Consider the following 23561-nt stretch of genomic DNA (forward strand, 5'->3'; position numbering starts at 1 on the left):
CTCGGACGCCTGAGGTGATTACATCATTCATTCAGGGGAACATGATGTTTCCTGATTTTCACATTAAAATGTTAATATGCATGAAGATAGGAATCAACTTCTTTTCCAGCTAGTCTGTTAGTTTCTTGGAAACATTTCTGTAGTTACCTGCTCTTGCTGAGAATCAAAGTAGTCATCTTCTGCTCCAATGATCTGAGGGTTGAGGAGGTAGGGAGGTCCACCCACAATGCACTGAGCACTGGAGTCCTGTGTGATATGTTGAATATAATATTATAGTATGTATATAGTAGTGTAAGTATGAATTTGCCTTTCCATTTGCCAAACACATCGGTTAGTCCTCTTCCTCAAAGCTCTTGAAATCTTTCAAAAAAAACAGTAAAAACATGAATCTAGCCTCTGTGCTGCTTGTCCAAGTATATGTTTCTATATAAGTTATGTCAGAATGAAATAAGTCTGGTCTTAGAATAGTTCTTATCATACCGAAATGTCGTATTAACAATGACTGACTAGCTCTTTCCTGCAAAACATGAAAGATGTTGCCTTTTTGTTTCCACGTCTTTTACATGGACCATTAACTGCTGAGGTCTTTTTACTGAGACATGCAGCTCTTTTAGTACTAGGGTGCATATTTATGAAATCTTTTACATTGATTCTACAGAAAGCATTAATTAGCTCATTAATGATCAGTTGATACCACATCTCTGTGAATGTGTGTGTGTGTGTATTACTGTGTCAGGGGTGTCCTCAGCGTCAGGCGATGGGCAGAAGTTGAGGCCGTCTCGCTGGCTGATGTCCGGGCTCTGACAGGGTGTCTCTCTTTTGCCAGGACCATCTGTGAGGGGGCTGCTGTGCACCTAAGACACACAGACAGAAACACACACATTAATACAGACTCAGAACAACACAACACTTAAGCCAAATTGATTGTTTAGTCTGGTGCTGAATACTGGGAAATCCCCAGAGATTGAAAAGTAGGATCATTTCATCCCTATTTATAGAAGCTGTGATAAAAAAGAAGGGGAAGTTATTACAAAGGAGTCTGTTTAAGCAGTATTTTCAGAGAGGCTTCCTGTTGTAACATTAGATCGTGGGTACTTTTACTGTATATTATTATTGAAAACATTCCTCTGTTAACAGCAGCACCTGATCCATGGTAAGTCTTAAAAACTCCATCAAACACAAACCAAGTACAGTATCAAAAGTTTAAACTGTCACTAACATCAAACTGACATTACATGGGCAGATTATGAGACAATCGGCCCCTTGGCACAGAAAAGCCAGGGGCCCAACCACCACTCCTCGACAGAAGCAAGACACACAGACTTTGTGGTGGTTTTTCATCTCCTTTTAGTCATCATCTTTTTATGGTTTTGTAGTTATTTTTTTCTCTGGTTGTTTTCTGTCTTACTGTAGGTGTTATGAAATGTTAATGTCTCTTTGAGGTACTTTTGTGTCTCTTTAAGGTAACTTTTATTTTGTTCTTTTGGGTCTTATTGTAGTCGTCTTTTGTGCCATTGTAGTCATTTTGTGTCTCATTCTAGTTATTTTGTGTCTCACTGCAGTCTTTTTGTTTATCTTTGTGGTTATTTTACCAGTTTTCATAATAATTTTGTGTCTCTTTGCAGTTCCTTTGCATCTCTTTTTTGGTCATTTGTTTCTAATTGTACCTAAAGCTTCTACCTTTGAATTTCAGACTATTATCTTTATTATTTTAATGAATAATGGATTTTAAACTGCCAGATAATAGTTCCCAAAGACAAAATTTTAAACTGCTTTCAGTCAAAAACCCAAAGATGTTACGTTTACAGTGATGTAAAACAAGAGAAAATAAGATGTAACCAGTGAATGTTTGACATTTGTGCTCAATAAATGAAATGAACAAATTAATTATCAAATCTGCTGTCATTTAAGTTTTTGTTTTATTAACTAACAAATGACTTGACAAATCATTTAACCATCTGCCGAGACAGCACTTGAGCAGCTGGCACCAAAATCAGACTTGACAAAGTAAGTACAGCATGCTTCTGGGTAATGTGGTTTACCACACTCACTGCTGTGATCTGTCATTATACCCACAGAGTTATTGTTGGTCGAAGGCCCGTCGTTAACGCTGTCACCACGTGTGGACGAGGTCTGTTCCTTCAGAGGAGGCCTGCCGTCCCCCTCCTCGGCCTCACCATTCCTGGACCCTGTGGCTCCGTCCTAAAACACACATAACAATTACTTCACCCTCTTATCAGTTACCGTTAACAAAAGAGCCGGCAGTGACTCGTGTTAATGTGAAGTGAAGGGGCGTGACAGAGGAGTCAAGGACTAATTTGTACTCCTGAGAAAAAAAATGTCGTACAAATTGTTCCAAAGACAAGAGTTTTGACATATATTGGGTGGTGGTGATGTGTGTTGGTGAACAGATGAATGAGCTTTAGCAGAATTATATACCTAAATTTCTTTAATGTGCCTGACAAGAAATGCATCTCCTTTAAAAGGAAAATTCTGCAGTGTTGAATGCGGATCACGTTAATTTTGCACTCCTCACGTCAGTTGTAGAGATTCCGAAAATACAACTTTTGCAAATATATCATGGCAAGCAGTGAAAGGGACTTCAAACTTTCCAAATAATGTCCCATTTTTAAAGAATTTATTTTTAAACAAGCTGCAGGGGTTTCATTGTATACTAAACCACAATTCTGATCCTCTGCTGTTTTCTAATCACACAGACAGCTAACCTTGTGTCTCTGCCTATCTGTCTGCTTGTTTATTTGAATATGTCTTTATGTGTGCATACAGTCGTGTACGTCTGCTCGTCTAGCAGTGATACAAGGCTGTTACAAAAAAAACATAGAAAAGAAAACACACCACACACTGAAATTATTGCAGCAGATCAGTACTGCAGCAATAGTTTTGGCTAGCTGAGACGCTGACGACTTGTGTTAGTCACTGGAGTCTAAAATCCAAATCTGAGATAAACATGCCTCCAGACATACAACTATTTGATACTTAGCTATCAAGATCTGCATTTCTTTTGGAAAAAAAATATTGGTATTTAATTTCCAGTTGGTTGTTTTCCAGTACACTTTAGTGCACAGCTTCCATGTCTTGGCTTGGTCTTATAAGACATATAATTCATTACAGAGCTCTGTTGCCAGCATTGGAGCTCCATTGGCTGGCTTCCAGGCTTCAGGGCGCTTCACAGCACTTGCACCTCTTGTCTTAACCTAGCATTTTCATCCAGATGCGCACTCAGGTACCAACATTTGGTATCAACCAATTTAACATGAATCCCAACCAACTGAACACAAATCGATACTCAACAACACAGACATAATTCAGTCGGTACCCTTTAAGTAGGGTCCAAAGTAAATGGACAAACAAGGTTTCAAGGATTTATGTAAAATTTCAGTTTAGGTGTAGTTTGTACCTGTGCTGTTGCTTTTGCTTTGCTGAGCTGCTCCTGCAGCAGTGAAATGTGCTTCTTGGCCTCTTGGACCTCCTTCAGTAGTTTAGGCCGAGGGCTTCTGCTGTACTCCTCCTCCTTTGCCTTCAAAAAAATCAATCCCAAAGTGTAGTAGACAAAAACCACACATGTAAAAAAAGATGTTTAAAGATATTTGATGATCTCTTGACTTCTGGGGGTCAGATGTGTAACTGATGAAAACAAGGTGGACAAACCACACTGTATATTTCCTTCATGATCAGTGTGTCAAAGGAAAAACACAGAATCTTACTGCATTACACACACACACACACACACACACACACACACACACACACACACACACACACACACACACACACCTGTAGGTCCTGTTGCTCCTTGATTAGCATCTTTTGCAGGACGTCAGCCTTCTGGCTGTTTATGGTTTTGTTCTCATCCTAAAAGAGGAAATAAAGAAGAAACACTGAACTTAAATAGCCAAAAATACTCTTAAAAACACATCATTCAGTGTAATTGAATGGAGCTGTAGAAAAAAAGCAGGAACAAGAGAATGTTAGACTGAAAGTGAAAAAGAAAAAGGGGACCTGGACATATGATTGACTTGGCCATTTAAGACAATGTCTGTCATTTATTACATTCTGTATGTTTTCAAATTCAAGTATTAGAACTGAACAAAAAAAAGTAGATAACTATAACAAGGGACAATATTTAGGGTTATTTAGGGTTTTATGAAACTGAGATCTCGAGTTTGACATGTTCCGTGTTACAAAGAAACTTTACATTAGGTATAATCACTAAAATCTTGAGGTTTTGTGTTTATCTGCATGTTGTCCTGATCTATTAGATCTATGAGGAAATGTTTTGTCTCCATCTTTTGTTGGAGAAATAAAGCTCTGTTGGTTTCCTTTCTTCTTTCTTACCCTATCAGGCATGGAGGAGGTGCTGTGCTCCTGCAGGCTGCATTGCTCCCCACTTTGCAGTGCAGGTGAGTGAGGCGCTGAGAGAGAGGAGGGTGGGCTGACCTCTGCCCCTTCCTCCTTGTTTTCCTCCTCATCATCCTCCTCCAGGGGGATGTGAGGGAGCCCTGGAGGCCTCCCCAGCACCGTCAGGGCTACATAGGAACCCGCTGCCAGAGAGGAGTCATGGGAAAGGAATGAAGGGAGGGTGAAAAGAAATAAAAATGCTGATATGTCTATAAAAAGCATCTGAGCCACCATGAAGATCTGATCAGTAAAACCATCTGAGAGAAAGAAAAACATCTGACCACACGAAAGGAATAAAAATAATGCTTATATATTTGGTCGGGAATTATATGTCTTGTCCAAGCCAGCTGTGCACACATGTGAATGGAAAATCCCCCACCTAGAAATCAAATGCCAATATTTATTTTCCACAAGAAATAGGGATGTGGACCGGGGCTGAATAAGGTACTTTTTGACTGAACGGGATCTGGAATATTTAGCTTAGAGAGTGATCCGTCCTTTGTTTTTGGTCAGCTGTCACACAGGTGTTTGATTTATATGCACAGCAACACTGAGCACACCCTTTGTCACCTCTCCTCTACTCAGCTGTCTGTTTCTCCCCTCTGTTGAGCTCCGTGTGTGTGTAAGAGCAATGTCTATGCCCCGCAAACCACAAAACACCGCACACCATAAACAAAAACGCAGAATTAGACTGTAAATTTACATTATTAACCACGGTTATGAGCACTTGTTACATTTCAGCTCCGTGTGAGAGTCTCACATTTAGCCTTTAATTACAGCGCACAATGTTTCTCCACCCTGCTTGGAGGAGAGACAGACAGGTGCAGAGTTTTCTACGTCACTCACCACTTGCCAAGTATGCAACAAAAAACCAACACGGCTTATGTAATAATTAAGCATAATACACCCACAAGATGTGAGGACATTGAAAATGAACACTCAAGGGAACACAGTTCATTCAGGTAACACTCGAGAATAGTCCTACTCTCTTAAAGGGACAGACACTCCCCACAATAGGCCAAAAAGATTAAAGGGAGGGTTTTTCATTTTCTACTTTATTTTTCTTGAAATAAACAAATAATAAAAATAGGCTAATGTATTGCAAAGCTAGTCCTTTATTCATATTGTCAAGCCTAGTCTAAACATATGATTGATTTTAATAACTTTAAAGAAGCCTACTTAAAGTGAGCGCTGTGCAGCTGTATTAGCTAGGAAAACAGAAGTATTGGGTAAGGACTCCGTGTCAGCAGATACTCAATATGAAATGACTCAGATCGTAATCAGGGGCAAAAAACATGATCGGGACATCCCTAAAAAGACTGCTGCACGCAATTCCACTCCACAGACATACCACACTGTTTTGCTCAATGTGCTTTGTGAAGCCTGTCTTGAAGCAGCCATGCATGTAGCAAAGCATCTGGTGTGATCGGGGCTTTAATGTGCCATTAAAATCACATATTATGGTGCAAACTGAAGATGTAATTAGAAGTGCATACTTACATTTTATCAGCTTTACAACCTCTATGTGGTTAGAATGTGTGACTAAGGTCCCATTAACCTGCCGGAAACAGAAAGAAAAGAAAAGAGAAGTTTTAAACAGTGGACTATGGCATATCACTAAAGACAAGTGTGGTGATATTGTTAATTTTTAAGTTTCTCAATAAATTCTGACTACCCTATTACCATATTTTTAAAAATGGTTCTAAAGAAAAATAATTTTTCATTTTTAATTTCATTCATTTTTTTAAAAATAATTTACCACTCCTTTTTCGCTACTTCACTGACAACATGATGTCAGAATTATAAAGATTTCTTTATATGGTAATCTGCTCCAGGCACACTTCCTCTGTTGTTTACATAACATAGCTTACATTGCTACATGTAACTACATGCTAACATCAGGAACACATAAAATCTCACATTCTAGCTGGAGCATGTCCAGTTGTGTTTTATTCATTTATTGCAGTTAGCAAATCAAAGTAAAAAGTTGTCACTTCCTGTGAGTACTTCAAAAAATAAACTAATTTAATGTGAAGGCAGGGCTAGGCCTTTACTTTGAAGCCACAAGTGTTGAGAATGCCAGGTTGGAGTAAGAGGAGTTTCACCTTAATGATCCTGTCTCCTGTCTGAACACCAGCTCGCATTGCAGCTCCATCTATGATAACAAAAGACAGAACAGAGTCAGAGATGTTGCCTCTACAGGTGAGCTATGGTCATGTGTTTGTGTTACGACATTTCCACATTGTGAGGGCAATTTGGGGTTATTTAAAGGGTTGCTTGAAAGTTAAGAACTAATTTTAAGGTTCAGGCAACGTTTGGGTTAGGGTTAGTGCTAGAGCATGCATTATGTCAAAGAGGGTCCTTAAAAGCATAGAAAGACAGAAAGACATGTGAGCCTCACCTTCTTTCACCAGCTGCACAAACACAGGGTTGTCTCCACTTACGGTCAGCCCAAAGCCATTTTCATCCCTCTGGATTATTACACACCGCTGGACAAGACCTGTCATTTGCACACATGCACATGCGTGCACACACACACACACACACACACACACACACACACACAGACGCACACACACACACACACACACACACACACACACACACACACCCCTTTATATCACGTATTACCATGGTGTAGTAAAATAAGATACATTTTATTTTGAATGTGACAAAGATGATCCAACATCATCGTATGACGTCTTATGGTCTGATGTAATCTTCAGTTTGTGGGAAAAAATCTGCACACAGGAAGTGACAAATCAAGAGACTGATTCAGAGAAAGGTTTTTAAATAGAAATCTGCTCTCTTTCCAACAAAAACTTGACTCACCAGCAAGATGAGATCTTTTCACTCTTGTGTCCTTGATATATTTTGTATAGTATTAAAATAGTATACTTTATTAAATAAGCCCCTTTTGTAAGTTTTAGTATAGGATTTAGTTACATTTAAAAATGCCATAAAAAATCTGGAGAAAATATATTAAAGTGATGTAAACAACACAAATTACAATAAAATGGTGTTTTAACACTGTGGTCTCTTATCTTCTCAGCTGTCCACTGAGCACTGGCCCTCACTAATCCTTCAGAGGCAGCTAAAGTAATGTTACATCATTTGTAACTAAACATGCAACCAATGGCAACAAAAGAAACTGCATAATAACAGTTGAATATTTTAAAAGTAACGGATTGCCTATTTGAAAGTGTTGTAGCTGCCATAAGTGGCAGTTATACTTTAAATTTTATTATTAATATTTGTGTTGGATTAAGTAATGCCTTGTGTGTCTTTTGTTGATTAACGTTAATATAGTTTAAGATTAATTTTAAAAAATATATGTCTCTGGAAGGACCTGTGTGCTGGAATACCAGAACTGATAAATGCCAGTAAATTCCATTGTTATGAATTTTCTGAGACTTTTAGTATTGATCCCCTTATCTTGTGATTTTGTGTGTGTTTTTAGTTCTCGTGGTGTGATTTACAACATGCGTGACTGCATGTTTGTGTAATAAAAGCCCATAAAACAAGAGAAATGCTTTGTGTCCATTGATGAACTGGAGGAGAGCAGCTACAAGTGTCCTGGCCATGACATAAGCAGCAACATAAGTTACAGACAGACAACAAAAAACAAAAAATACAAAATCAAAATATGCAATTTCAACACAAGCAATATAAAACGCAAAAAGAACACAAAAAGACATTGCTAAAAGGAAGGACAGAAAAATACGTTGATATAATTCTCAGTAAACCATAAAAACAAGAAACATTAAAGACCAACTAAGGTACACACTGACATTGGCATATAGATTATGTCATGCAAAAGTCCTGCAACAGTGCTTGAAAACAGCCTCGAGAAACCAATGAACGCAACTTTAAATCCTTCTGCAGAAGATTCTACATATATGGGGATGCAAACATAAAGGCTCTTCTGCCAAACTCAAAAGGAACAAGTTCTATGAACTTAGAGCATAGCCATTTTCTTCTTTTTTTTCTTAATATACACACATAAATATGCCAGAGGTAGGCCAAGAACAGCTTTGTAGGTAAGAGAATGCCAATGACAAAGTCAGCCACCCTACGCGAGCATACAGGATTCAGAGATGAATAAAGGGCTTGCAATTGGTAATGAATCTTAATGCATCGCGATAAAGAGCATGCAAACACTGGGAGGGTGCATTCATATACAATAAATCCCCATAATCAGATCCGCTACAACGGTTGCAATGGCAACAGTACACACAAAAATGGCAGCTGCTCTGACCATCCTTCTACACTGATTTGAATGGAAATGTCTGTTCTACTATCATAACCTATTTATATCTATTAACGCAGCCTTTGTTCTGTTCTGTTGACAGTTAGGGAAGTCCCATGACCACATGCATAGCTAATAGTATCCATTGAATCTGCCAAGTCCTTGTGACCCAGTGAAACCAAATCAGTGTCTTCATTTGTAAATGTATTCATATTCCTACATGCTAACCGCACCAACACCCTTAAATCTGTAAAGAGCATCAGCAGGATCAGGAAAGCTCCATCAGCAATCTTCTTCCTGTAGCCACGGACTCACAATCTGCCTTAGCTTGCTTTTCCTTTCCTTCTCCCACTTCAAAGAATTATCTGAGAGAGCTGAGTGGATAATTGGTTGTCTTCTGGCCTCCATGAAGGAGCCTCCAGGGTGAGGAAAAGGGCAGGAAGGATTAATGTCAACCCTGAAACCCAGGCAACCACCTTGACAACTTGTTTCTGCCTACATCCACACCACCTCTGTTCACTCCTTCACCCGCCGCAGTGGTGAATCAAATCTAATCAAATTTAATCTTAATATTAAGTAAATGTACAGTTTCTGATTGTTAAATCTATACAGTCTCTTTTACTTATTTGTTTACTTCCTTAGATTTAGGTAACAAATGAACATGGTTAGGTCTGGAAAAAACCATCATGGTTTGACTTAAATAAGTAGTTAATTTTGTTACTAACGTCAAGATGGGAGCAAGACTGGGTCGGTACATAAAAACTCAGACAACAGAAATACATCTGTTTGTGTGTAAGTGTGTCTTACCTGTAGGGTCAAACTCATGTTTGAGGGAGACAGAGGATTTCTCATTCTTGGGTTTCTTGTCTGTGGGGTCTTTGTTGAGAATGCTTGGGGTCCTAGAGACATAAGACAAAGACACACATAATGTAAAAAATGTTGTTTGCTTCATTAATACAAAAATTGAGGTGTAAAATCACCAATTTGCAGAGCCATTTCTTGGGCGAACACATGGACTTCCTTAGAACTCTGATGGTTGCCTAGCAACATCTCAGCGACAATAAGGGCTGTCCACACGTAGAACAATAACTTCACATCAAAACTATAACTTTGACATTGGTGAAGAATACCGCTGGGATCACTTTCAATTTGATGAACAACACACAGCCCATTAAAAACCATCCAAATTTACAGGCCGTCACTTTTAACGTGGCAGATAATACTGCTGAGTCATTATTGAGATTTAAAAAGGAAAAAAATGCACCCATTTGGAAAAACAAACCAACAGACTTTATAAAGACACTATCAAGAAGTAGGACATCTAGGACCACTTGAATCAGTACTAAGTGTTCTGTTATTACTGTTAATGGGGATGAGGAGATAAATATAAATAGCTACAGGTCATCAATATCCATTTTCCTAAGCTGCCATCACAGCTGGAATGCACAGTGCGTGCTTGGCCTCACTGTTTAAAGAACGTTATCATTTATCACATCGCTATCGTAATAGCTATCCTTCTTGGTGTGGACAAGCACCTTTACACTTCTGTTTGTGCACAGACTTAACTAAAGAAAAACAACATAAAATACTGAATTAAGTGATAAAGAATGTTAGAAGTAATTCAACAACATTATGGCATATCACTATGGATGTCCTGATCAAGTTTTTTTTCCCCCGATCAAAGTCATCTGATATCGAGTGTCTGCCGACACCGAGTCCCGATCCAATAATCAATTATTTTTATTTATTGCAGTAGCAGCATTACAATACATCCAGAATATCTGCCGCAAATCGGGCTCTCCATTTGAAACACCTGTGTGACGGCGGATGTAGACAAAGATCGAGCAGGGCGCACGCTCAAAACAACCGCTCCTGATCAATTAAAAAATGAGTTGATCGGTACCGATATCCGATCCGATCGAGACATTTCTCAATATCACACACTTTAATCGTAATGTGAAGTACTATACAGAACCAGTTAAGGATTCTCCAATCACGTCTGTGCTATCAAAGAGGAGAGATAAAGTGTGTTGAGGCTTAACATCTATCTAAAGAACAGGCTCCATGTACTCTCTTGGTATTTGTTTAATATGTATATCCCTCCTGGGACCATTATATATATTAATAGCAATGGTTCCCCTGTTCTCGTCCCCCCTACAGCTCCTCCTACTCGTTCCGCAAGAGGGGGTTTTGTTTGTGCTGCTGTTCCTCCCTCGGACAATGGGGGCCCTGGGCTTTTAACAATGGCTCCCACGTCAGAGCCAACCTACTATACTGTGGCTTTGTGGGACAGATTCCCGGAAACGGAGACTAGGGTCCTTGGCTCAGGTCCAGTTTCCTGAATGTGGGAGAAGGCTGGGAAAGAAAAAGAGGAGGGAGACGGGAAGGAGGAGGCGCACAAGTGTCTTTGAGGGAAGACAGGGGGGCTGAGGAAAACTTCAAGTTAGCTCCCAGAGTGTGTGAACAATCCTGTCTGAACTAACTTCGTGGCGCAGATGACATAAATGAAATCCTGGGATTTCAGTTTGACACAAAAAGAAGACAGAAAATCAAGAAAATGAACTTAATGGAACTAATTCCACTTTCTGAGACACAACAAAACTGTCACAATGACTGACTTAAAAGGGTGAAATTATGTTGAATAGAGGAGTATTAGAGGGGTAACCTTGTCTTTATCTCTGAGGTTGGAAGGCCCATTTAGGGAGCCTCCTTGCTGTGGTTGGAGGAGATTAGCGGTTGATAAGACATGGCGAGACAAGGACAGATTGCATCCTGCTCAGTGGGTGGCAGATAAGTACATACTGGTGGAGAAGAGGGAGGAATTCAGCTTCCAGCTACAGATATTTAAAGCCACGTTCAAGAAGCGCTTTATCCAAACTTTAGAGGTTTTACTTCTTCGATGTGGGTCTGGTCCTAACTTTGAACTACTGTACCGAGACACCTGAAAGCAAAGATAAAGGTTTAAGATGGAGATGTTCATAATTAACCCCTCCCCTGCACCAACAGTCAAATCTGTCTTATCAGCCATAAATTGCAGGCACAGCAGGCCTGCTAGGCTCTGGATTTCTTCACATGTTGGGCTGCAGTTTTAACCTGACAAAGTCTTTTAGTGGCTTTCATTAGCCACTCAAACCACAGGAAAAAATTGAAGGAATAGATTAGCCCCTAAATACCTGAGAAAATAGGCTTGATTTCTTTCTAAAACAGGAAGAGGGCTAACAAGAAATGGCCCAAAAAATAGCAAAAAATTATTTTAAAAATTCCCAGACAATTACCTGAAAATAAGCACACAAAAAAGAAAAGTAAAAAAAAAAACAGAACATTGGCTTAACAAAGTTTTTGTTTTTTCTGTAATTTAAATTTAAATTTATAATCAAGAGAATTATACACATAGTTTTCTGGACATTTTTCAGTGTTTTGATAATATCTAATTATCCCCCCTCAAACTAATTTTCAGATCATTTCAGTTTCATCTTTTTTTTAAAAATAATTTTTCATAGTATTGCCAAGTGTCTCATGTTTTTTCCTTGTTCTTGAATGAAATTACACCAATTTTGCCAGGGTTCAGTGGTTGAAATGGTGGTGAAAGGCTTCATGCAGCACAAGAAAACTAATGCTGATCGTGGTGTTAAAGGGTTTAATAAAGTGTTGATAAGCTGCGATTATTAGCATGCCCAGCTAACTAGCTTACTACCTAAAGTAGTGGGACATTTTGTAGTTGAAAAATAAACTTGTAAGTGCAGTTTGTAACAATGTTTCTTAAATTACCTAAAACATGTTTTGGGCACTTCTGTGTTTAAACTTCTTTTTGCCTATCACTTGACATATACACCAACACCAATAGGTGTAATAAGCTAATTTTGTCCCGTAATATTTGATAAATCTTTAAGCTAAGAAGTCGCTAAATGTCATCTTGCCCATTTACCAACAGTGTAGCGATATGTCCTGCCTCTGTAGGTCATTAAAATCGAATATTTTTTTCTGTTTGAAGCAACAAAGGTTTATAAGTTCACCAATCTACAACTAAAAAAGGAAAAGTGTGCACGTCCATGTGAAAAGTTTACTGGCACCACAATAAAAGGAAATCATTCACTTACTTATTGCATGAACGTCACCAGGCTGGAAAACATGTCTGCTCACTAATTTGTTCAGACTGTCTTAACTTTCTTTCTGCACAGTTACCAAAAACACGCAGCAATCTTCTTGTGCCTCAAATGCCAAAAATACCAGACAATTCCTCCGGGATGATAACAGCAAAGGACCCAGCTCCAGAGGGCTGGAGACAAAAGCCTGCAGAGGAGAAGCTAAAACTCCACATACACAGCAGATCTCAATGTTCATCATGAAGAAATGGAAGATATAATGATATAAAACATGATTTATACCTACATAATAATGAATTGGCTCAAACAGAAATAGAAAGTGCATTTGTTGGGGACCGTTTTCAGCTGTTGATTAATACACTCTTGGTGCTCTAGAGAGAATTTCTGTATGTGTATGTGGGATTTAGTCAAAATAAACTCCAGTGTGCTCATGATTATGAAGGAATAATGTCAGTCAGTGCAACAGTGTGGCTCATTGATATGTTTTAATGGGATACTTTGACAATTTCCAACCAGCGTTGTATCAAACAAAGAGGCTAGTGAACTGTGGTAAACTTTTCTCCATCTAACCAGCGCTCAGATCTCTCTGCTCATTTTCCAAATCTTTGCTGGATCCAAGACTGTTACTCTCACTACTACAGATTAGACTTGCTCTTTTTGAATGACCACCGCCACAACAGACACAAAGAATATGAAGTTGATCAAGAGACAGCCCTGCTCCTCACTCAAAACATGTTTTCAGATATATATTTTAGTGCGCTGTTAGCTGTAATATTAGAACTTCTGAACAAGTGGGTGCCTTATTGTTTCTTATATAGTAAAAGCGACCAGGAACACTGCCAAGCTTTAAGGGCTTCGCCAATTTTACATAGTGGACAAACAAGGAAATATAATATTTTAATATATATTTTATTTTGAGCCTCACAGCCAACACAAAATGACAATGAGGATTTCACCCATTTGGTCTGACCACATTTCTGAAGCACAGGAGGGCCGCACAGTTAAGTCATTTTATTTCCAATCAAAGTTCATGGAGCACTAAACTATAAGTATCCGGCTCGACCACTGTAAATGGAAAAAAGTACTTCCTTTTTCTCACTTAAATGTTTTCAGAAACATATTTTCAGTTACTGTTTAACTGTACAACAAGCTTGTTTGTTATCTGCTGGCCGTCATGTTGTTTTTTGGATAAGTAACTCCCATTACAGGAGCATTTATTGGTGCGATGGGGTGCTGTGCGTTCTGGTAGTTGTAGGTTTTCTACCTCTTGAGCAAAAGTGAAATCCACAGCCCTTTTTTCTGAGTGGTTTATCGTAGGCAACTGGACTTGCTAGAGTTTCTTGAAGGCTTTTCACCTAACATCCAAGAGATTTCTTCAGTTCTTTTTCTTTAAGACATGAAACATCTTAGCACTTAGTATTACTATGACCTGAATGAAGGCCTGTGAATCGTTAGGATTCTCAGTTTTCTCTGGTCATATAGCGCCAATTTGCATCTTTCTACCTTATAGATCGCCAAATTTTATACAAGAGACCATATTTCCAGCTGTGAAATACTTTTTTAATAATTCTGGACAACAAGACGTCTATGGCTTTGGCTACTTGTTGGTTGGATCAAATCTGCAGACGTATACTTTAAGTAAACAATAACCTCATTGGTTAAGCTTTTCAGAGTGAATATTCTCATGTCTTTTCCATTAATGAGTCATTGTGCATTTGCATCTGACATCACTCAGTCCCCACCGCTGCATCACCGCAAACATCCAAATTTAATATGAGCCTGTGAACTCCCAGCAATGATCTCATCAAGTAGCTTAATAACGCTGCATGTAAAACATACAAAGACTGTTTGTACAATATACAGTCCAAGTATGAAAACTTTCGATCTTTACACAGGCTGATTGATAAGGATCACCGGCACACAGAACAGTTTGTAACAAATAAAGCTTTAATTTCAAATATTTTCCCAGGCCGAATGATGTGTTGATAAGCTCCTCAGGCTCATAAATCATGATTATTTTGTTAACTCGACAACATATAGTTTAAATCTCGAAGGCTATATCCCACCGGCAAACCGTTTTTTTGTGTGGCCAGAACAGTCAAATGTAAATTATCCAGCATTGCGCACTCTGAAAGCATTAAAACAAAACCTCTCAGACACAGTTTGACGTCTCAAACATTCATCAGTAAATAACTGGAATGATTACAAACATATGTTCTTTGACCTGTTGGATCTTTGGTCATCTGTCATCATAAAGCTTTGTTAGTCTTTGGTGATAAATACACAAAAGTCTAAATCAATCTAAAAAAATTAATTAAAAAAAAACAAAGCAGAAATAAAGGATGCCAAGTGAGTATACTAACATCGATAACGTTATTTTATATAAAAGAGCTGCCAAATTGACATCATAAATGCATAAGCATGGGCAGCGGTCAATGTTTGTTCAATGATAAGAAACTTTTTATTAATTTAGGTATTGAATATCAGTTTTGAGTTGTAATTCCTGCTAATTTTGAGGATTTTCTAACCAAGTTGCTTATTTTGTTTATAAATCACACAGTGAGGCCGACAACTTGGTAATTTAACCCGTGTGTGGGATCAGTGCTGCGTATCATGTGATACCCAAAGCGCAGGAGGTATCAGGACTTAAAAAGTAAGATTGGTACATCATTATTAACCCAAATAATTTATCTGAAAGTGGGAAATTAGCATGTTTATATCATTTTTGGATGCCTAAACAATGAAGTCATTTTCATTTCTTCTTAAACCACATTTAAGAAGAATGACAATAAATCTACCTTGTACCTTACTGAGCTGCACTGACAATCATAATCCATTGTTTTGAATTATAAGACTGTTTACTTTCCTACATGACTTTAATGGGAATGTTCTTACTGTTTTTATGAGGGCGCACTTTTACTGTGTTTAGTCTGGGTGGCAATAAAGAGGCAATATACTTGGTAAACAAAGTATTCCTACAGTAATTCTTGAAAGTAAACTTAGAGGCTGTGAGTGTTATACAGTACTGTATGTGCAGTAGCATGACAGTGGGCTCTGTGTGGTTGGTAGTGGCAGTGTCAGTCAGAAAGGCCCAGTGGTCTGGTGGGCCTGACAGACATTGTTTTACAGTGATGTCACCACTTCCCGTCAGAGCCGAGGGTAGGGTGGAGAGGGTGGAGAGGAGGGAAGGTGGGAGGTCGGCGGGCGGGAAAACACACAGATCAGCAAAACTGTGACAAAGAGCAAAAGAGCTGGTACACGGTGTGCTGGCATAAAGCTCGATCATACACCCTCTATCTAAGCATCACCCATAGACTTGGCTGAACTCTGTGTCATAATGTCAAAACAAACAAATAAACTAATGAGTCAATGAATGAGGACAGTGGAAACTCAACCCAACAAGGGAAGGAAGAACAGTCATTATTTGCATTACCAAATATTTTTAACATGTTTAACTCTAAAGGGTCCCTCAAACTAATCATGTATGTGTCATCTGACCACGTCGACAGGACAAAGTGTTCATACCTGTTCTGAATAGATGCACTCAGAAAGCTTCCTCCTGGCTGCACTTTCTCCCTGATTTCTTTACAAGAACTCTGTAGGCCAAATTTACATGTATTTGCATGTGTTGAGCTCCTGATTTACTACGACAGCAGCTCATTACACAGTCAGCTCCTGGACTTGACCTAGACACACACATTCAGCAAGGCAAGGAGAGGCCAGCAAGCAGTGGAATTTGTCTGAGGTCACCGGGTGCTTGTTTCACTAAATGTGCAACATGAGAAAAAATTCTCTTGCATCCACTTTGTCATGCTTCACTTAACAGTCCCTCCAGGATTTCGCAGCCGCTTTTTGTAATTATTGTTATTTATGCAGCCCACGTGTCTGATTTCTAAAAAAAATTGCAATGTGTGTTGCAATAAATTAAAGCTTTTTTTTGCAATGGAATTTCAAGAGCAAGTAGAAAATTGCAAAAACGGTTGTGTGGGTTTTTATTTTGTGTAATTACTAAAAAATCTAAGGCGAGTCGTCCCAGTTCTTCTTCTCGCTCTTGCAATAGATCTGAATGCAACAGCCTCTATCATGTTCATTTGTCTTATCTGTTGGGAATGCATTTTAGCCATTCTGCAAGTGTGTAATGTGATAGAAGTGTCTATGTTCCATGACATCTTTACACAAGGTGCAAAACAGTTTACCGCCCCTTTCATGCAGAACATCAGGGTATTGCTTTGCAGTCATTTTTGTTGGTAAATGTGAGACGTTTGTGTTGTACATGTCTGCATCTTCCCAACCAGAAACAAGGAAGTGAGTTTGGTGACTCATGAGAAACTGCAATGATTGCTGAAATATTAAATCACAGTTTACTGATTATACTGTATAATCAATAAACTACAATACTGAGCAAGAGCCGTTAATGGCACAGGTGAAATATGCAGAAAGTGTCAGTGATGGACAAAATTGCAAGGCTGTGCAAAATTCACAGGGATTGTTTTAATTTGTTAACAGTTGCAGTTGCGACATCGCATCATCCTGGAGGGGCTGACTAATCAAACAATGTCTCACTTTTAACACTTGCAAGAGTGCTGTAAAACTTCCCAAATGATCTTCAATTTGCAACTGACAATCATATATTAAACAGGTTGATGCCGCAATTTACTCTCACTGTAAATATTACTCATAAAAGTAGTTTTATAATCTTTATGCCTGAATATTAATGCAGTGGCAGTAGGAGACATTACACACATTGATGGGAAATAAAGACTATAACAGATGTATTCATTAAAAATCCTTACATAAGTCTGTATCTGATTCATTGTACCTGTGGCTCCTTCCCATCTGCTGCTTTCATAACAGAGAATTTTCATGCAAAACTGACTAACAAAGCACATGACCATTGTAAATCCAGTGGTATAGAAAAGTAGAAAAAAGTTTTGAGACCATGAATCGTACAAACAGAGACAACGGTGCACATTTTTGGAAGTGAGATGGAAGAAGTTGTGTGAAGCTGAATGGAAAGAAGAGCTTAAAAGAGAAGTTGAAATCTAGTCTTCTTACGTACCTGCACATAACTAACCAATCGCTATGTAGACACTGCATGGTTGCCCTGTTGTCTTTTTTGAAAGGTACAAAAATGCGTCTATAAACTATGATGTATGACTGACAAACTGTTATATAATTCTACTGTTCTCTTTTGTCTTGGTTAATCTGTTGGCTTGTGTCAAATCTGTCTGATTCTCTCACTGCTTGTGTTTGTTGTACTTATTTTTAGCAATGATGTCGTATTCCCAGATCTCAGCAATTATTTTGGTAAGCACAATATTAACAGAACCGATAAAAGCAATAGTGAGAGCTGCTAAAATGGAACCGAAGTTAGTTAGACATTAGTTTTCCTTAAAAGGCCTAAAAGCCAACTGCTTCTACCCAGCATCCAGGAGACTGTGCCGAGCCTTAAGTTACTTCTGCTAGTGAAAGAACTGTGAGCCCAACAAGCCCAACACAGTGATCTACAGTAAAGAGGGTGGTTTTGGTCCATCCCTCGAGGCCAGGCAGACAAGAGAACATGTGCCATGCTGGGGGTTGTCACATCCAGACAGTAAAATATCACAAATGTTAGGAGAAACCTAGCAGGCTGCTCAAACTGAATTCTTCTCACTGAGAAACCCTTGAACAACATCCAAGAAGTGACCTAACCACTGCTGGAGTTGGCGCAAATGTTGCCTGGCAACCGAACCTTTTTTTTTTTTGAGGTACGGGCTTCAACTGTAGTGGAAAGAACTGTAAGGGATACTTTGCAGATCCGTCTTAAGATCTCCCTGCTCATCTCCCAGCTCAAATCTGCTGGATGATGCAAAACTTGTCCCTGAGGTTGTTGCTTGAACTACAGATTGTACTTCCGGATTATAGGACACAAAAAGTATAGAGGCAGATCGAGAGAGACCCCCCCCTCAAACTAGGATCAAACGATAAAATAGCCAGTAGGCGGATTTCCATTACAGATTTGCGCAAAACTTAATATTTACGAAATGTAAGAAACTGCAAGATGACTGTGTTTCCACTGAGTGATGTTATGTAACATCTCCTCTTGCAATAACAATCCTCGAAGCATGGCATGTTCAAAACATTAGCAGGTTTATTTCTATTGCAGCCAACACACGGGTCGTCCTTATTTCCAATCGAAGAATATGTAGCTGTGTTATGTGAGCGATAATGGAAAGGCAAGCTCCTTATAAGTACGATAGGGCCAAGTGATATTCCACAATTTCACAGAGGCATTATGAATTCAAAACTTCTGCATGATCTGCTCGACTTTTAGAGAGTTAGGCGATGCAATAACACCTCTTGTAGTACCCGCTGCATCATGCTCAAGAAAAACAAGCAGAGCTGATCAAACATGAACCCTAACTGCATTGCCTATTTCTCGCCTAACACTGTCACTATATCCAAGAGACAGATGGTCTGTGAAAAAAATCAGATTCCTCTGCGGACTACATTTCCTTGTTGCGTTACTAATGGCTATACTGAACGTGAACGAAAACACCCAATCAGAGCGGGAGAGTCTATTACGGCTGTCAATCATCACAACCACTGCTCGTGACCTGCAGTCAGATTTTTAAACCAGGCAGCGTTTAGCAAATATCAATTAAGATTCTGTTACTGTATTGCCTATTTCTCATCAGAAATGTTTTCAGGAAGAAAATTTACTGTACTGTTAGCTGTAAAATGAGAAAGTTTGAGACCCTGCCACAATGTTGGAAACAGTCAAATGAAGCACTAAGCAATGCCCATCAGCTGTCTCAAATTTTCTCATTTTACAACAAAACAGTGGTGGAGTAAAATGTGCAATTTTTACCTCTGAGAGGAGCAAAACTATCATGTAGCTTTAAATGGAAATACATTTATTTGTTCATATATTTCATATTTCATATATATATATATATATTACTAAATCTGTTTAAATATATTTATAGATGTTTTTTTCAGCTTATTCAATTTTTATTTCTATATTTATTTTCATATAATATTAGTTTATATTTAACCCTTTATTTTTATTTTCCCTGTTGCATTTACTTTCTCAATGTATTCTTTTAATTATTTCTCTAGATATTTCCACTTATTTTATTTACTTATTTATTCCTCTTTATATTTCCACATTTATTTCTTAATCTTTTGCAGCTTTTTACTTTTTATGGCACTCATATGACTCTACTTAATGTTTCCTGTTTTAAAATCTTACAAATAAAACAGTCATATGCCATGTGATAATAAATGTAGAAAATCTGAGGTGCACAACACTTCACATATATCTGTGAAATCCATTTCAGGGTAGCTTTTCCCTTTAAGTCCATCCTTTGGTGTGTGTCATGCTTTCCACTTCCAAGGTCTGTTTTAACTGTATATGGTCTTTATGTGGAATTTGTGATGGAAACATCACAGAGAATCAAGACTACACGAAAAGAGGCCCGGTCTTGTTAAAAAAGCAGAGCAGCGGCTCGGTCCTCTCTGCAGGCTGAAGGTCAAGAAATCAAATGACTTTGTTTGACTTTCCGAGGCAGTCATGTGTGCCTTTGTTTTGGCATTTCCTCAGAGGAAACTCCTGATTACTGAGTGTAAAAATACACAAGTGACTTATGTGGGGCGGAATCTGAAAAGCTCAAAGACAACCATTAACAATTAGAAAACAATTTACCTCATATGGTTTGATCAGAAATGCTTCAGGTTAGTAGCAACAAACTCCAGTGCTGCAAGACTTTATCAGGTACTTAATTCACTGGCAAGAACCAGGCAAAAAAATAAATATCTCCTCACATCAGCATGATCATATAATCAACTTGTACTGACATCAGTGAAATGTAACAAAGTGCATTCACTCAAGTAATTTCTTTTCATGCCACTTTATATTTTCACTCCAATACATTTCAGAGGGAAATATTGTACTTTTGACTTCACTTTTGTTTTCAGCTTTTGTTACTTTGCAAATTAAAATATTTGCATAAAAAACATTAAAGCTTACAAAAATGTCTTTTTTTTTATTAATTAAATCACCAAACAGATTATAAAAGTACTGCTGCCACAATTAGTTGATTCACAGAAACCTGCCAAGTATTGTTCTGGTGTGTGTTTTTTCTACTTTTTTATGATTTAAGAGTTTTTTTTTTTCTTCTTTTGTTTTTATAAGTTTAAGTTATGGGTTGTTTTTTTTCTAAGTTTTTAAAAATATTTTTGAGTTTTGGGGTGTTTGTTCTTTCTCCCCAAATAATTTTTAGATTTTTGTGTTTTTCTAAGATTTGTCTGCATTGTATTGTATACTTTTAATACTTTAAGTACACTTTCCTGATTATACTTAATTTTCAATGCAGGACTTTTACTTGTAACAGAGTGTTTTCACAGGATGGTATTATTACTTAAGGATCTGAATACTTCCACCACTGATTGACATGTATAAGATATTGTGACTTTTAACTTTGTGGGTGATGCTGCAGTCAGTTGCGAGGAGTCAGTGAGACTCTGGTATTAACCCTGCAGACAATCACAGATATCATGTGACTGTGAAACATATGGAGGTATCCAAGAGTCTGCTGAACCCCCGTAGGACCCTCTCTGAGACTGTTTCACTATACAAACACTTAGGTGCATGTTTACACAGAGATATTTCAATCAGTAAAGCCAGACAACAAGGAAATTGTCTCAGACTCTGGTGATGCACTTGTCCTGGAGGTTATGAACACAAAAATGTGCACCTCTGATGTAAAATGTATCTTTTAAGGGCCACAAGTAAAGAATGAATCACTCCAGGAAAATACCCCCTGCTGGACAGAAAGGGGAGCTTGTCATTAATGGGGGGGAAAGGGGAAAAACCGAACCCCATTCTGTTCGTTTATGGTGTTTACATAGGGGACACTTTAACGTTCTTCGTCGAGAAATCTGTAAATTTACACTTTCCATGAGTTTTTCGAATAAACATATAAGTAAGACGATAACTTAAAGTGCTCACAAAAACTATCAAAGGATTGTTTTGAGTTCGGCTTGCATCCAGCACATCAAGCACCAACTTATCTTTAAAAATTTATAGCATATCAATCCTTGCGGCCATGGTCTCCCACCACAGTGCGACGTTGTCTACTCATTTGATTGCCGAATTTACCAGAACACCGAACTTAATGGTAAAATATCTTCAGTTTCGTTATGCTTGTTGTGTATATTTTCAAACAACTAAGATAACATTAAAATGGTATATTTTTAAATAAAGTTTGGCGTGCAGCTGTTAGTCGTCTTTCCATTCGTAAACCGATTCAAAAACACATTTGAACTTGGAAACTCTTGAGCAAATATGTTGTATTCAAAACGCAAGGACAAAAAGAGAAAAAAGGAGAAAAATAGCATTTAGCGTACCTGTCAGTGAGAGTTGACTGTGTGCCACTCATTGGGGCTTCCCTTGCGAGTTTCCGACGACTTCACCCAAATAACATTTTCATGATAACGTCTGACATTTATTTAATAAAACTGCTTCTTATTTTGTCTCCTCGGCGTCCGTCCATATCCAGAAGCGTCGACGAGTCGTTATTTCCAGCATAGAGTTAAAAACTTCGTTATTCTACTGGGAGTGCTGGCTGAAAACCCCCAAAGTTAAAGTCATATACTTATTCCCAAAAATCCAGAGTTGCAGGAAATAAAGAAAAATGCTACTTTTTTCCCTCTGGGGTGTGAATGTGTTTCATTAGACAGCCGCTGTCTGCATCAGCAGGGACATCTGGAAAACCGTCAATCCTGCTCACAACTTGCTGTGAATGTTTGCCCAACCTTCCCACACTACCTCTAAGTCCAAGTTGAGGGTATCCCTATTTTTCCTTATGATATATTTCCATGATGATGGTACTCCAGCCTATTTCTGATTATCCGGGGAAGAGTTACGTCAAAGTTTGACTGCTAAATCCAAAATGAACGTCCACCGCGCTGAGTTTCTGTCTATAGCATCCTCCTCCAGGTCCCTTCACTTTAATCCTCGCTAAACTGGCACGACAGCCTGAAGTTTTTTGCTCCACAGTGTTATGCAAATGCAGAAAAAAGGAAACGCTATGCCCCCCCTTCTCCAAAAGAGTCAAAAAGAGGAGAAAAACCCACCTTCCATCCCGATGCGTTCAGGAGCTCCTCGTATTTCGCTAAACTGTCAGATTTAAAAGCGATTATGTGGTTTTATTTGACTTTTACTCACAATTAAACCATGTTGGAAAGTAAGTAAGTACATTTAGTAAGTACTATACTTCAGTACAATTTTGCGGTACTTGCTCTTTCCGTTTCCAGTGATTTCATACTCATGTCCCTCTTTCCACAGGTCATACAACTGCTGAACACTTTGTTGTCTGTATACAAACAAAATAGTATTCCCTGTTTAGTCGTATTTATCAGGCATTTAAACTGTTTAATTCAGGCACTTGATTGCACTTCATAAGTATTGCGCTTTATTTTCTATTGCACTTGTCTCTTTTTAACTTAACCACTGCTCTGCCAGGTGCAACATTGATGCATCAATAATTATAATCCACTAACATAATAGACTACATATTATTCTTAACCCTTATGCAAAGTGGCAAAATTTCTTTCTTTTTTAAAATTTAAATAAAAATGGGTAGAAGGCAATGGGTAACAAAAGAAGAGATTTATCAAGCTGCTGCAAAAATTACAAGAAAATTGCCAGAAAATAAATAAATAAATAAATAAAAATAATAACTGAAACAAACAAATAATGAAAAATAGTGTATATAAATATGTACTTATGATAATTACTATTACAT

The 23561-nt window shown here is 38.2% G+C and overlaps 1 protein-coding gene across 1 annotated transcript in view; it reads right to left on the reverse strand.

Annotated features, from left to right (window-relative positions):
* LOC121952238 (rho guanine nucleotide exchange factor 12-like) overlaps positions 1-22806 on the reverse strand; it is a 36821-nt gene extending 14015 nt beyond the window's left edge. The window contains exons 1-11 of the mRNA XM_042498785.1: positions 22162-22806; positions 9476-9567; positions 6821-6919; positions 6525-6574; positions 5920-5977; positions 4357-4562; positions 3796-3873; positions 3419-3538; positions 2077-2202; positions 729-854; positions 148-246 (exon numbers count right to left, since the gene is read on the reverse strand). Coding sequence (XP_042354719.1) covers positions 148-246; positions 729-854; positions 2077-2202; positions 3419-3538; positions 3796-3873; positions 4357-4562; positions 5920-5977; positions 6525-6574; positions 6821-6919; positions 9476-9567; positions 22162-22193 — 1086 coding nt within the window. The 5' untranslated portion in view covers positions 22194-22806. The remainder of the gene's footprint in view (positions 1-147; positions 247-728; positions 855-2076; positions 2203-3418; positions 3539-3795; positions 3874-4356; positions 4563-5919; positions 5978-6524; positions 6575-6820; positions 6920-9475; positions 9568-22161) is intronic.
* Positions 22807-23561: the final 755 nt, after the last annotated feature.

The sequence above is a fragment of the Plectropomus leopardus genome, chromosome 13, assembly GCF_008729295.1.
Source record: "Plectropomus leopardus isolate mb chromosome 13, YSFRI_Pleo_2.0, whole genome shotgun sequence".
Lineage (NCBI taxonomy): Eukaryota > Metazoa > Chordata > Actinopteri > Perciformes > Serranidae > Plectropomus > Plectropomus leopardus.